The sequence below is a fragment of the Hemitrygon akajei genome, chromosome 8, assembly GCF_048418815.1.
Source record: "Hemitrygon akajei chromosome 8, sHemAka1.3, whole genome shotgun sequence".
NCBI lineage: Eukaryota > Metazoa > Chordata > Chondrichthyes > Myliobatiformes > Dasyatidae > Hemitrygon > Hemitrygon akajei.
The window spans coordinates 143,230,513-143,244,899 of NC_133131.1; the positions used below are offsets into that span (position 1 = coordinate 143,230,513).

Consider the following 14,387-nt stretch of genomic DNA (forward strand, 5'->3'; position numbering starts at 1 on the left):
GATGGATGACACATTGTGCTGCACTGTTCTGTGGTATGGTATTACTTCCTCATCACTTACTTGAAGGCTTACTATTAGTGATCAAGTTTTGTTTCCAACACAATACTTCAGGTGTGATTAAGAATTACTTAATGTCAAGTACACTATATTGTTCATTCTGGTTTTGATTTCTGATTGGCTTCTCTACAGTGTGGCCCTGATCATTTTTACATCTGTGGAGATTAACTGAGGAGTGTGTTGTATCATTGCTACCATCAGGAAGGAGGTACAGAAGTATAAAGGCACACACTCAGCGATTCAGCAACAGCTTCTTTCCCTCTGCCATCCGATTTCTGAATGAATGCTGAACCCATGGACACTACCTCACTACTTTTTATTTCTATTCTTGCACTACTTATTTAATTTTACAATTTAATATGTATTCTGTAATTCACTATTTTTATTCTCTATTATTATGTATTGCATTGCACTACTGCTGAAAAGTCAACAGATTTCCAGACACATGCCGGTGATGTTAAACCTGATTCTGAAGTAAATTCTTACATTTTTGGTTGGCTAGCTGGCGATGATAAATCACAGCACTGAAGAGTTAATCAGAAAGGTGTTTACGAATTAAATAAACATCCTAGACAGAAATGAAAAGGATCCAGCAAAAAGGCTTTACAAAAGAGATTCCAGTCCAAGCACGGGCCTCTGACTCCAGGGAGATGGCAGAGTAGTGAGCCACCACACCCTTCACTGCCTCAGATATTAGCATATTCCTGTCACTTGTGGCTGCTGACTGAAGTGCACTTTATTAAATTTTGAGTGCTGCCATTTTCTGTGACAACATTTCATTATGAGTAGAGCTGCAGCTGTTTAAGTGATTAACCATGATGGATTTTACAAGATAAATGGTAGCTCATTATTAATCAATTATAACTTAGCTCTTCTGTATGCACATTTAAAATCAAATATATATATATGTAAAATATATGGACATACAAAATTAGTATTCCTTATTTCCAAACACATATAGGATTACTTTCGATATCACCTCCATCAATGAGGGCTGGCATCATTGAAACCTACCAAATGTTGAAAGGCCTCGATAGAGTGGATGTGCAGAGGATGTTTCCTATGGTGCAGGAGTCTAAGACGAGAGGGCACAGCTTCGGAAGAGAGGCATCCTTTAAGAACGGAGATGAGGAGGTATTTCTTTAGCAGAGAGTGGTGAATCTGTGGAAGACCAAGTTTCTACGTATACTTAAGGCAGAGGGAGATAGATTCTTGATTATTCAGGGCTTGAAGGGATACGGGGAGGAGGCAGGATATTAGAGCTGAGAGGGAAAATGGATTGGCTGTGCTAAAATGGCACAGCAGACTTGATGGGCAAAATAGCTTAATCCTGCTCCTGCACCTTATGGTCGTACGGTCACATGTGCCATGTCTGGATGACACGGTTGATCATCGTCCTTTTGTGACCACGATTATTCTTGGCACATTCTGCTACAGAAATGTTTTGCCATTGCCCTTTTCTGGGCAGTGTCTTTACAAGATGGGTGACCCCAGCCTTTATCAATACTCTTCAGAGACTGTCTGCCTGGCTTCACCACTTGCTCCCGTGGCTCACATGACCCTGATTGGTGGGAGGGGAGGGGTTGGTGAAGCAGGCTTTACATCTTGCCTAAGGGTGACCTGCAGGCTAGCGGAGTAGGAGGGCCTTACACCTCCTTTGGTAAAGACGTATCTTTACACCGCCACCCAACTTAGGATATACAGTACAGTTAAAGACCATTTGGCCCAACTAGTCCACGCCAGCCTTTATGTACCTGATCCCATCTTTGCTCGTCTTTATTTATGTCACTTTTTTTCCTCTTCTCTCTCATATGCTTGCCTTGTCTCCCCTCAAATGTATCTTCAATGTTTCATCCCCTCCCTGTAGTGGTGAGTTACACATTGTCTCCATTCGGCCTCTCTAACCTAAAAGTGGAAACATATTTTCTACTTTCTCTTCTTTCTGCCAGGCTCTCTATTTTTTCACAAAATGACAGAGCTCTATTTCTATCAGAGCTCAGCTTTCTCTTCTTGAGATCCAGGTTATGATCCAGGTTTATGATAAGGTCCCTACTTTTCAATTATAACCCATCAGAAATAAATACTACTGCACTTTGTGTTTGTCTTTTTAGACTGGCATAACTTTGTTGCTGGTATATTTGTACTCTAGGATCACTTTGTATGTTGACCCTATCCAGAAATATGTACTCTCTCTAAGCCTATAAACAAATGTAATAGAACACATTTATCTGTGCTGAACATCATTATTTTGCAAATCACACTCTGCAGTATTGACAATGCCCCCATTCCACCCACTTCTCCCCTTACACCAAAGTAGATACCAATGTCAAATTTTAAAATTACGTTGCTAATTCCAGAGTCTAAATTTTAATGTCAATTTTGTAGAGCAGTTGACCTAGCAGCAAGCTTTATAGAACTCCACTAACTACCTTCTTCCTTTGCAAGTAGCTGCCCTTTAGTACACTTCTCTGCTTATACAGTCCAGATGCCAGGTAGCAATCCATTCTACCACTTCAACTTTGTCTTCACATTCTCCATTTTCATTCACCTGCCTATGATGCAGTTCCTTATCAAACGTCTTTTGAAAACCAAAATAATTGACATCTACCCAACTTCATTGTCTACACTCTCTGCTACCTCACTAAGAAATTCAGATAGGTTAGACACGATTTTCCCTTTGGAAATCTATATTGATTATTGATTATTAAATGAAACTCTTCTTGCATTTCTTTGGAAGAAACCCTAATATTTTGGCAACCATTAATGCTAGTCTGATGGCTCTATAATTCCTGAGACATGTTCACTTTCTATACTCAAGAATAGATACTACATTAGCTATCTGCCAGTCCTCTGGCACAGTACTTCTATCTAATGAATTATTAAATGTGAGCAGCAGTGCACCTGCCATCTTTGTCTTAATTCTTTAAAAAATGTATGGATGCAATCAATCGGATTTTATTCTTTTTGAATTGATTGGAGTACTTCATCTTCACTCGTTTTCTTTTTTAAATGCACCTGTTTTGTTTTATCATCCAATGTCATGTTCACCTGTTGTCTCTCCCTGATACATGTGGAAACAAAATAGTGACTTATTTCTGTGGTCTCCTTCCTACTATTCTCCTCTTCGTTGCTTAATGATCCTATTCTGATCCTCAAATTTCCATTGTTCTTGAAGAGTCTATAACACACTTTGTGTTTTGTTCCTTGATAACTTAATTTCACTATTCCTCTTTGCCTTTCTAATTGCCGTCTTTTCAAATCCCATTTTTATTCTTTGTTATTATGCATTTCTCTCCTAAATGTGGACTTAATGAAAAACACTGCCTTCCCTCCACTCAATTATCCCCATTTTTTTTTTTGAAGTGCATGACCAGATCAAATTACTTTTACTCTGGGTCCAATATCTCTCCTCAGATTTAGAATTTTATTATCTGTTCTCAAGATCTAATAATGTTGGATTTCTCATTACCCACCCTGCGAGAACCTAATTGAGATTTTCAGTCTTTATCTAATTGCTGGTAGTTTTGTTCTGTCCCCACACTCCCACAAAAAACATGTCCGAGACCGCTTGGAGTACAAAGTTGGTAACAATTTACATCTCACATAGATAACTAGCCTAGGCATGGATTTCCAGTTCATGAGGAAAGATATCGGGCATTTTTTTTTGTGTGGTAGTTCTTCTTGAACATTCTATGGCTGCTGAGCAAAAGAATCTCTGTGGACATTCACATCGTCAGGCTTTACCTCCCTCAGGACTGCAAAGTAATAGGCACGTGTGTAATTCCAGGTTCCAGGCCAGTATTGCTGTTCAGCTACTTGATTAGCAATGATAGCAGCGTGCTTTTGATTTAGAGGCACCAGATCAAATCCCATCCATGGCATTTGGGGGATTTAAATTTAGGAGATTAAATAAATCTGGAATTTTAAAAAAAAGTGGCTGTTAAGTCACTGAATGTTTTCACTGATGCTGATGAGGCAAATAAACCTGACCTTATCCAGGCAAGCTGATACCTGACTCCAGATGTGTTGAGGAGGTTGAAAACTGTCTTTTGAAAATAGGTTTCAGTTTAGGTGCAAATGGGGAAGGACAACAAATACAATGGAGTCATAAGACAAAGATTTTTACTCCCTCACATTGTGGGATGGATGTAAGATTTAAATAAATTCTAAATTCTAAGTGTCCATAACCTGTGAATGAACAAATCAAAAAGAAAGTGATTGTATGTTCCACTCTGAGTTTTTTTTAAGCTAGAGACTTGAGTTGATACTTTTCTTTCGGTTGTGTTAACTTTTTTTGGCAACAATGAATTTGCTTTGTAAATATTGGTAGAACTTTTAGTACATTTACATCTGGTAGACAAAGAATATTTTTCTCCCATTGGGGCCAGGCTGGATTTAAACCAGGAGTCTAAGAAAGGGAAAAGATTCGAAAAGTTTTTCACAGCCAAAAAAGGGCTGTCACTGTTGTTGGGAAATGTGACAACCACCACTATGTAGCCCAAGGCAATTAACCATCATAGTGGAAGAACCTAAGAGGATAGACAGGATATGAATTTCACACCACATCCAAAACATGGCATGTCTGACAGGGAAGCATTTAATTGGTACCACAATGAACTTGTCATCTAGTTTACATGAACACTTCCCTGGAAATGGGTTTGAACACTCTTCTGATGCAGAAGCAAAAATGCGACTACTGCGACAAAGGTAGTGACAAAAGTGCAGCTGGATCACCCAGAACATTTTTCTAATCCTACAAACGGAGGGTGCCGCCATACAGCAGTTACAAACATCAGATGTCATGACTTGTGCTGGGTGCAAATTTTTTGAGCATTAAACATTGCATCATTGAGGTCACACCTTGAGATAGTGATTTTAAATAGAACAGTTAGCAACTTTCTCGAATACTAAAGTATTAAATATCACTGTTCCCAAAACATTCAACCACACAACTGCAGGATAACAGTTTTCCATTCAATTAAAGTAACCTTGCATATGTGGAAGTTGATTCAGAGCAGACAAGCAGTGAGATGTTTCTCAATGCTCCAAATGTTATTTTTAGATTGATAAATCTATTTACGTCCTTTGAACACATGGACGTCCCTAATCTTTGGCTCTTCCAATATGGATTGATATCTCTCATTAAGTAAGAAGAAAACATACTGTATAAATAGGGAAAAAGAATGAATTTGTATTGGGCAAACATAGATTCCACATTTGTATATTTCTCAGGAAAGATTTAAATAGGTGGTTTTGTTTTTGCAGGTTTCTTTGCAGAAAAGATAACTGCAGTAAACATTTATCTGTTTATTAATAATGCCTTTGGTGCATTGGAGTGAACAAAGTGTTTGAAACAGTTTTCACAGAAGCTTTTTGCTTACCAGTGATCTTGCATCCATATAATTCAAAGCGAAGTGCAACACCATTCTCCCAAGACTGTGGTCTTATCCGAACATATCGCGTCAGGATTGTCTGAGGGAATTTCCTTATAACTGTATCATTGGGATTGCTGTTGCCTTGAAATAGCTGCAAATATTAAAGACTGCGATCAGGTTTGGACAAAATCACAAATGCTTTCAAAATGTTAAACCAAGAATTCTTCAAGTTAGCAGCCTGTTTGTTATATTGCTATGTTACATAACCTGGGCCAAGATATACATCCAAAGTCTTGGCAATGCTTGACAGTCATCAGCCTTCTGGATTACTATGTCTGAATGTGGAGTGATATTTCAGCCAACACCCACAGTTTCCTATAACAATCACTGATTAGGAGCAGGAATCCTATTTGCCTCTCCGAGTAATCGCTCCCTGTTCCAAAACCTGGCAACCTAATTTTTCTACCCTGGTCCCACAGACATTAGATGGAATCTGGGAATTTTGTCTGCTCAGCTCAGTGCCTCGTATTATGCCACTCTCGGTATTACTAGTTCAATGCACCTACCTGTGGTTCCATGCCAATGCTAAATGCCAGGACTTACTTGTATTTCCCTGAGAAAGAATCAGCTTCTAGTACTACTGTTTCAATCTGCTGCTTGAGTGTTGACTCCCTCGGTGCTGCACTGGTAGACTCCCCATGGGGTCCAACGGGGTAGCACCAACGCCTGCAGGTCTCCAACTCTCAAGCTAACCAAACACAGCAGTCTCTATTCAAATGAACAGCTGCCAGGAGGAAAAGGAGTCAGTCTTCTAGAACTTACTTTATACATTTTTAAGAGAGATCAGGAGATCAAAGGTAGTGGAATCTGGGGCAACACAAAAGGCACTGGAGGAAGCATCTCCGGAGGGAAATGGACAGTTAACATCTTGGGTTAGCTATACATTTTTGTATTGTCTTTAAGGACTCCTAGAATAACTAATACAGGTAAGGCCTTTTGGACTAGTGAGTTTGTAGGTTTTTGCAAATAAAATGATGTGAGGCATTTTATGTTTAAGAAACTGTAACAACTGATTTATTTTATTCCAAACACTGAACAAAAAGCACAGTAAAATAGCCTTATGTAATTATGTCATCACCTTATGTCAGACCAGCCCCTTGAAGTGAGCCACAACTCACTGTCACTGGTTGTGAATTATGTACGTTTCACCAATTACATTAACCTACAAGTTCATGTCAACCACCAACAGCCATTTACACAGATCATACATTAATCCCCATCTATCCATTAACTTATGAATCCAGTGCCCATCTTTAGTCAATGATGTGTTTCTGTGTTTACATGTAATAGTAATTTTCCTTAACAGCTTGAAAATGTTAAACCCTGATGAAGGGTCTTGGCCTGAAACATTGACTGTTTACTCTTTTCCATAGATGCTGCCTGGCCTGCTGAGTCCCTCTAGCATTTTGTGTGCGTTGCTTTGGATTTCCAGCAACTGCAGATTTTTTCGAGACAATGATGGGCCCAATGCCAAGGATAACTTTGCCACTGGGGGGGGGGGGGGAGAGGAAGGTGGTGTGTGCTCACCAGCTACCCTAGCTATCCCGTGGCTATAGCAAATATCTGCACTGAGGTAGTCCCAATTCCACACTCCTCCATGCTGGAAGATTGCAAACAAGTCTCGCTGAACAAACACTGAGAGGAGCTCAGTAATACAGGATTAATTTGACTTAATTATAATTTGTTCATCTTTAATTTCTTTGTTCATTTGCAGAATTGGCAAGGCCAGCATTTACAGCCCATCCCATTTTACCCCTAAGTAGTGCTTCATTGGGAAGTTAAGGGCCAACCTCTGTGGATCCAAATGCACCTATAGGCCAGAGCAGGTAAGGATGACAGATTTCCTTTCTTGAAAGACATTAGTCTAATAGTGAAACCAGATGTGTTTTTTAAACAACAGTACCCTAGTTTCTTGGTCACCATTACTAATGCTAGATTTTTATTACTGATTTATTTTATTACTTAAATGTACATTCCCCAGCTACCATGGTGGAATTCGAACCCATGGCTCCAAATTAAACAAACAGGCCTTTGGTTACTAACCCAATAAATCAGCCAATATACTACTATACCCTTATGATCATTTATTAGATTCCAAGTCCAATGACAGATAACTCCAAAGTCGTTCTGAAGCCTCCAGCCATGACTAAAAAGAATGCCCTTCAACACAGCAAATCACTCTTTGATAATCTCAATCTTTTTCTTTAAATGTATCTCAGCTGACTCAATTTTGCATTCTGGACTAAAATCAATTGAAGTCTTCCCTGAGGCAAACAGACTTTTTTTTGACTGAGAACCTTAACAGTCAGTGCTAAAAAATTAGATCTTTATCAGTCTCTAGTAAGGCTTAATTTGAATTTTTGTCTCTAGAGGGGAGATCGGTGTTTAGGACTAAAATAGTTTCTTTGTACAAGCAGTACCGAGGATTCTCAACATCTTTCATATCTTTAGGATGTTGCTGAACTGTGATTACTTCAGGATATATTGTCTGCTATCAGCTATGGTGAACTTAAATCCCAACTGGATAAAGATCTCTATTTCTATTTAATTGTGTTACTCTGGAGACAGGCAAGTACCTCCGGATTGAACAGAATATTCTTCTTCCTATGTCCAGCTGTAAATGATGCAGCTGTACTGAGGAACTGCACTAATTCGATAAAACAAGAGCAATCACATTGGCAATGTACACGTCGTTTTCACTGTCTGTTAAACCAACTCATCATTGCTCATTTGGAAACTCTTCAATGAAGTGGTTAAAATTAACAATAATATTGAAATAGATATAGATCGGACATGAAGAGGCATAAAGGAGTTGTCTCTGGCACTATAAAGTGTTGTGCTAACTACTATGCTACTGTGCTGCCCCAAATGTCTAACTATTCCTTAAAAATATGTAGACTCTGCTTCTACCATCTTCTTGAAGAGAGTTCCAAAGACTCATACTCTCTGAGAGAAATACTTTAACCCCATCTTTCACTTAATGTGAAACCCTTTATTTTTAAAGAGTGATGCCAAGTTCTGGATGCTCCAGTGACCAAAAAATGTCATAAATGAGAAATATTAATCCACACATTGGCTTTACACTGAGTACAAGACAGTGGAACTGAGAGTCTGTTCAAATACAGTGAAATGATTCCTTAAATAGGATGAACTATCTTACTATATTCAAATTACAATGTTGAATTCAAGGGTTCCTCCATTTTTGAGGTATGGTAATGTTATAGTTATGTTACTGGACTGGTACTAATCTGGAAATCTAGATCAGACAGCAGAATAAAAATGGCACTTGTACTTCACCGCAAATTGCTGCGCTCTGGGATTGTTTGAAACAATTACCATTTAATGTTGACATGTTTGAAAATAATTTAAATTGATTAAAGAGGTCCCTCTGAGTCTTCTCACACAAAAACTGATTTTGAGCTTTACTTGAAAGCTATTAATACGTGAGAATATGCAACTAGACTTCTTAAAGTCTTTAGGATTTATTCTGCCTATCATTCAATGATAGAAATTTTCATTTGAGACCATCATTCTTTTGCTTATATTTAAGATATTACAGGTGAGATGAGTTTACTCATTCAAAAAAAGCGAATGAACTCATGGTAAAGAATGAATTGTTTAAATATTCATCTTTGAAGGGAATTTTAAATATGATAATATATCTGTTGAGACAGTAAACAGAATGAGGAGGTCATGTGACTGCACTGACATACCCCTGAGTTCACAGTAACAACTATTAAATCCGGGTATATTATGCAGAGATGTAATCAGGTTTAAATCAGCATCCTGTTCTTCAACAAATCTTCTCTGCTAACATAGTTATCTGCTCTGTTACTGTAACTCGATGGTCCTGGTCTGTGGTGAGGAAGAATTAATGGTCCTGTGCACTGAATTGATTCAGTTACCTACTGGAAACTTACATTGTTGACTTCCACTCAAAGTAGCACTATCCTTCCAGTAGCCACTAATGAGCCAATCCTTTAAATCTCACACTTTTAAGAGAAAGTTAAATTGGTAACAAGATACAAGCAAATTAAATATTTATATAAATTTATGACATATCTGTATTCTTATCTTTACAGCAAACACAACTGCAGCTCCAGCAGTCTTTTTGAAATTCACGTTTTAAACTTGTGAAGTTCTTCCTCGACTGCCCAACATCTGTGGCCCACATCCAGCGATCAAAGGCTGGACTTCAAAATTAACTGTGCATCCGAGAAACCCAAAGGCCAACATACTGCCACTAAAGGATCAGACTTGTTTGATCTGATCTCCATGCCAGGAAAGAGCTGTGATAAAATGGTGCTAAATCTTTCATCCGTATGAGAAGAGGCGTTGAGATTGAAGTCTGAGTCCTCTCCAGCAAGCGCGCACGATAGTCGCAGCAGTGATACCAGAGCAACCTTTCTGGCTGTGGACCATTGGTACAACTTTTAGTAGTAGGACTTCAGTGCTACTGAAAGGTTGAAATGAAGTTGTAAGGAGGGCTTGGGAGTTAGCTGAAGGGTCCAATTAAATAATCCTCGTATAATTTGTTCTTCTTGTGAAATTGGTGCTACAGGGGTGCCTGTGATGCTGCCCCATTTAAGTTTGTCATTGTACCTGTGTGTTTATGACAATAAGTTCAACTTGACTTTGACGTGCAAGATCAGGTTGGGATGGGGAGCACTTGCCTGTATATTCACACTGGGGTGGTGGATGGCAGTGGGTGGGGAAAGGGATGGGACCAGGCAAATGCAAGGGTGAGGGGGAAGGTGATCTGGCAAAGGTTGGGTGGGAAAGTGGGAGGTTAATAGATATCTGCTAAGTGACTAGGTCAATAGATTGTAAGTTTTCTACCAAGGGCTCTGGCCAATGGGGAGGTCGGGAGCGAGGATGGTGAATTTGTGCATTGGGAGAGAAATCCAAGGATCTTAGGCTACATCCACACTAGACCGGATAATTTTGAAAATGTCGGTTTTGCATAAAAATGATAGGTGTCCACACCAAGTGTTTTTGAAAATACCTCTGTGCACATTAAAACAGGTATTTGGGCGAATCTCATCCTACTGGGCATGCACAGGACACATCTACAGAAAACAAGCAACATGCTTGGTGTCGAATCTCGCTGTGAAAGTTCGCGTTTCTGCAGTTACAGACTAGAAAAACTTAAAAGGAAATTGCCAAATGACAGACAGCTGTTGGCTCTCGCGCAAGAGGACTTAAAACTAAAAAAGAAAAATACTGGAGCGTATGGAGGCAACCGACAGGGAGTTCACGGACAGTATGACCCGGCTGACGACGAACATTGAAAAACTGACTAACTCTGTTGCATTAATAAAGCACCTTGTTAAATGTATAAAACATGTCTGCATCAGTGTTATCTTGTATTTCCATACAATGTTACATCAGGCTATTACGCATCTATTGTCAGAGAAGTACTTGCATAAATAACAAGGACAGAAAACGGCAAAGTGAGTATACATATTTATTCAGTAAGTTATGGGTCAAAGTATTCGGTGAATACATTTCTAACTCTTCTGGCTTCAGTCTCGTTGCCATCTGTTCTGAAATTGTTAGGTTGTGCGGGGGGGGGGGGGTTGCGTTCAAGAAAACAATGAAATGCTGTGCTGTCGCCACCATCTGTTCCGGCACGTCATGACAGTGTTTTTAGAAATATCCGGTTACCCCATCCACACTGCTCTGCCCAATCGCCGTTTTCAAATTTACACACTCTGGAGGGCGTTTTAGAAAAGCTTTGTTTCTGGGGGAAGAAAATGCCATTTCAGTGTGGATGGAGGGTCAAAATGAAGAGAAAAAACTTCGGTTATGGATTTATCTGGTCTAGTGTGGATGTAGCCTTAGACAAAAAACGGTTGAGGGAGGGAGCTCAGAGTGCACAGGATTGTGAGGTGAAGATTGGAAGGCAGATCATCTTGGGGTTATGTTGGGGCATGAAGAATAAAAAATATTTTAAAATTTACTTTTCAGGATTCTCAAGTTGCTAGCAAGGTCTTTCACTGAAGTCATGAATGGCTGTTTAAAAAAGGCACATCTCAGCTAAAATCTAACCACCTCTCAGTGGTGTTTAGATTTATATATTATAAGCATTGTCTTTGCCTCATCTTCTTAATGTTTACTGCCTATGTTGTCATCTGCAGGCAATGCTGGAAACATCAGGTGCTTCAGCAGAAAGCATTTGAATTTATATCACATTTCTCATAATTCACAAAGGGATTTGCAGTCAATGAGTCTGCTCACTGTCATAATTTAGAAAACACATCAGCTAATTTGTGCACAACAGGCTTCCACATTACAGCATCTGCAGTGTACTTTGTGTTCACCATTTCTCTAATGTTAGCCAAGAGGTAAATATTGGCCAGTACACTAGGAATAAATCCCAGCCCTTTGTCAAAATTGTTCCACACAACCCTTTACTTTGCAGGACATTGCATCTAATAACTGTTTCTCCAAATGTACAATACTCCTTCAGGTATCAGCCTGGAGTCAATCATAAACCTATTAACCTTCTATCTCATGGGTGTGTATGCTACCAACTTTTAGCCATCACTTTAGCAAAGGTCCCAGCGTCATTAAGTCATGTAGCGCATTGTCTGACCCTCTCTGGCCTTGCTGACCAATCTGCATCAATCCCATTCATTTATCAGCTTTTGGTCCTTGGCCTTCTGGCCATTGGTGAGTCATGTAGTCATCCAGATACTTCTTAAATGTTATGGGAGCTTTGATCTCCAGTGCTCACTCACAACTATTGTCTGGGTGAGAAAATTCTTCCTGCAAGCTCCTCTAAATGTCTTAGCCCTTTATTACACATGTGCTCAAGGTTTTAGATACCTCTGCCATGGGGATTATTTCCTAATAACCGCACTATCTCATCGGATTTTACCTTGTTAAGCAGCCTCAGTTGTGGCACCTTATCAAATGCCTTCTGAAGATCCTAGTAAGTGACATCCACTGCCTCTCCTTTGTCCACCCTGCTTGAAGAACTCTAACAGATTTGTCAGGCATGATTTCCCTTTCCAGAAACCTTGCTGACTTTGACTCATTTTATCACTAGTCTCCAAGTACCTCAAAATCTCATCCTTAATAATAAACTCCAACACTTTCCCAACCAGTGGGGTTGGGCACACCAGCCTATAATTTCTCTTCTTTTGCCTTCCTCCCTTCTCAAAGAATGGAGTGACATTTACAATTTTCCAGTCCTCCGGGACCATGCCAGAATCAAGTTATTCTTGAAAGATCATCACCAATGCATCTGTTATCGCTTCAGCAACCTCCCTCAGGGCTCTGGGATGTAGCCCGTCTGGCCCAGGTGACTTATCCACCTTAAGACCTTTGAGTTTGCCTAGGACTTTTTCCATTTTAATAGTAATGACATCACTCCTACTCCCTGGCGCTCACGAACCTCTGGCACACTGTAGTGTCTTCCACAGTGAAGACAGATGCAAAGTACCCATTAAGCTCATCTGTCATTTGTCTCCCATTACTATCTCACCAGCATCATTTTCCAGTGGTCCAATATCAATGCTCACCCTTCTTTTACCCTTCATATAACTGAAAAACCTTTTGTATCCTGCTTTATATCATTGGCTAGAGTGCCCACATATTTCATCTTTTCCCAACTTATAGCTTTTTTAGTTGCCTTTTGCTGGATTCTAAAAGCTTCCCAATTATCCATCTTCCCACTCACTTTTGCTATCTTGTATGTCCTTTCTTTGGTTTTTACGCAGTTGTTAACTTCCTTTGTCAATCACAATTGCCTACCCATGCCATTTGAGATCTTCTCCCTCAGTGGAACATATTTGTCCTGCACCTTGTGAACTATTCCCAGAAACTTCAGGCCATCTCTGCTCTGTCTTCATCCCTACCAGTACCCCCCTCCAATTCACTTGGGCAAGCTCCTCTCTCATGCCTCTGTAATTCCCTTGATTCCATTACAATACTGATATATGTGAGTTATACTTCTTCCTCTCAAATTGCAGTATAATCACTGTCACCTCAGCGTTCCTTTACATTAAGCTCCCTAATAATATTTGGGTTATTATGCAACATCCAATCTCAGATAGCCTTTCCCTGAGTACAGCACAAGCTGCTCTAAAAAGCCATCTCGTAGGCATTCAACAAATTTCCTCTCTTGCATTCCGACACCAACCTCATTTTCCCAATCCACTTGTATATTGAAGTCCCCCATTAAAATTGTGTCGTTATCCTTATTTCATGCTCTTCCAGCTCCCTTGGCAATTTCATCCTCACATCTTGACTACTATTTGGAGGTCTATATACGATTCCCATAATTTTTTTACCCTTGCATTTTCTTATCTCCACCCACAAAGATTCAACATTCTTTGACCCAATGTCACCTCTTTCAAAAGATGTGATTCCATCTCTTACCAACAGAGCCACATCACCACCTATGCCTTCCCACCTGTCCTTTTGATACAAATTATTTAAGCTCCCAACTATGGCCTTCTTTCAGCCGTGACTCAGTAATGCCCACAATGTCATACCAACTAATTTCTAATTGCACCACGAGTTCGTCCACCTTACTCTGAATGGTACGCACATTTAAGCACAGCACCTTCAGTCCTGCATTCTTCGCCCTTTTGAATTTCGATTCTGTGGTACAATTTTACTCTTTGCTCTGTCTGCATTTGTACCCAATCACTGGCTTGTCCTTCCTTACATTCATTTTACACCCATCATCTACTTGTAAACCTGCTGACTCATCCTCAGCTCTATCATCCTGGTTCCCATCACCCTGCCATATAGTATGGTCTTCTTGACTGGTTTCTCTGATTCCAGCAGCGATTAACATCCAGCATTAGCATGCTGGAATTAACATTATGGAGATGTGGTTAGAGAGGTCAAGAAGAGGCTGTGGGGTGGCTTTGTAAGTCG

At 39.8% G+C, this 14,387-nt stretch overlaps 1 protein-coding gene across 14 annotated transcripts in view; it reads right to left on the reverse strand.

Moving 5' to 3' along the window:
• The window catches only part of nrp1a (neuropilin 1a), a 187,781-nt gene that overhangs the window by 44,288 nt on the left and 129,106 nt on the right, over positions 1–14,387 (reverse strand). For all 14 annotated transcript variants that reach the window (XM_073054804.1, XM_073054803.1, XM_073054806.1 and 11 more), the window contains exon 9: positions 5,439–5,583. In XM_073054804.1, the coding sequence (XP_072910905.1) occupies positions 5,439–5,583 (145 nt within the window). The remainder of the gene's footprint in view (positions 1–5,438; positions 5,584–14,387) is intronic.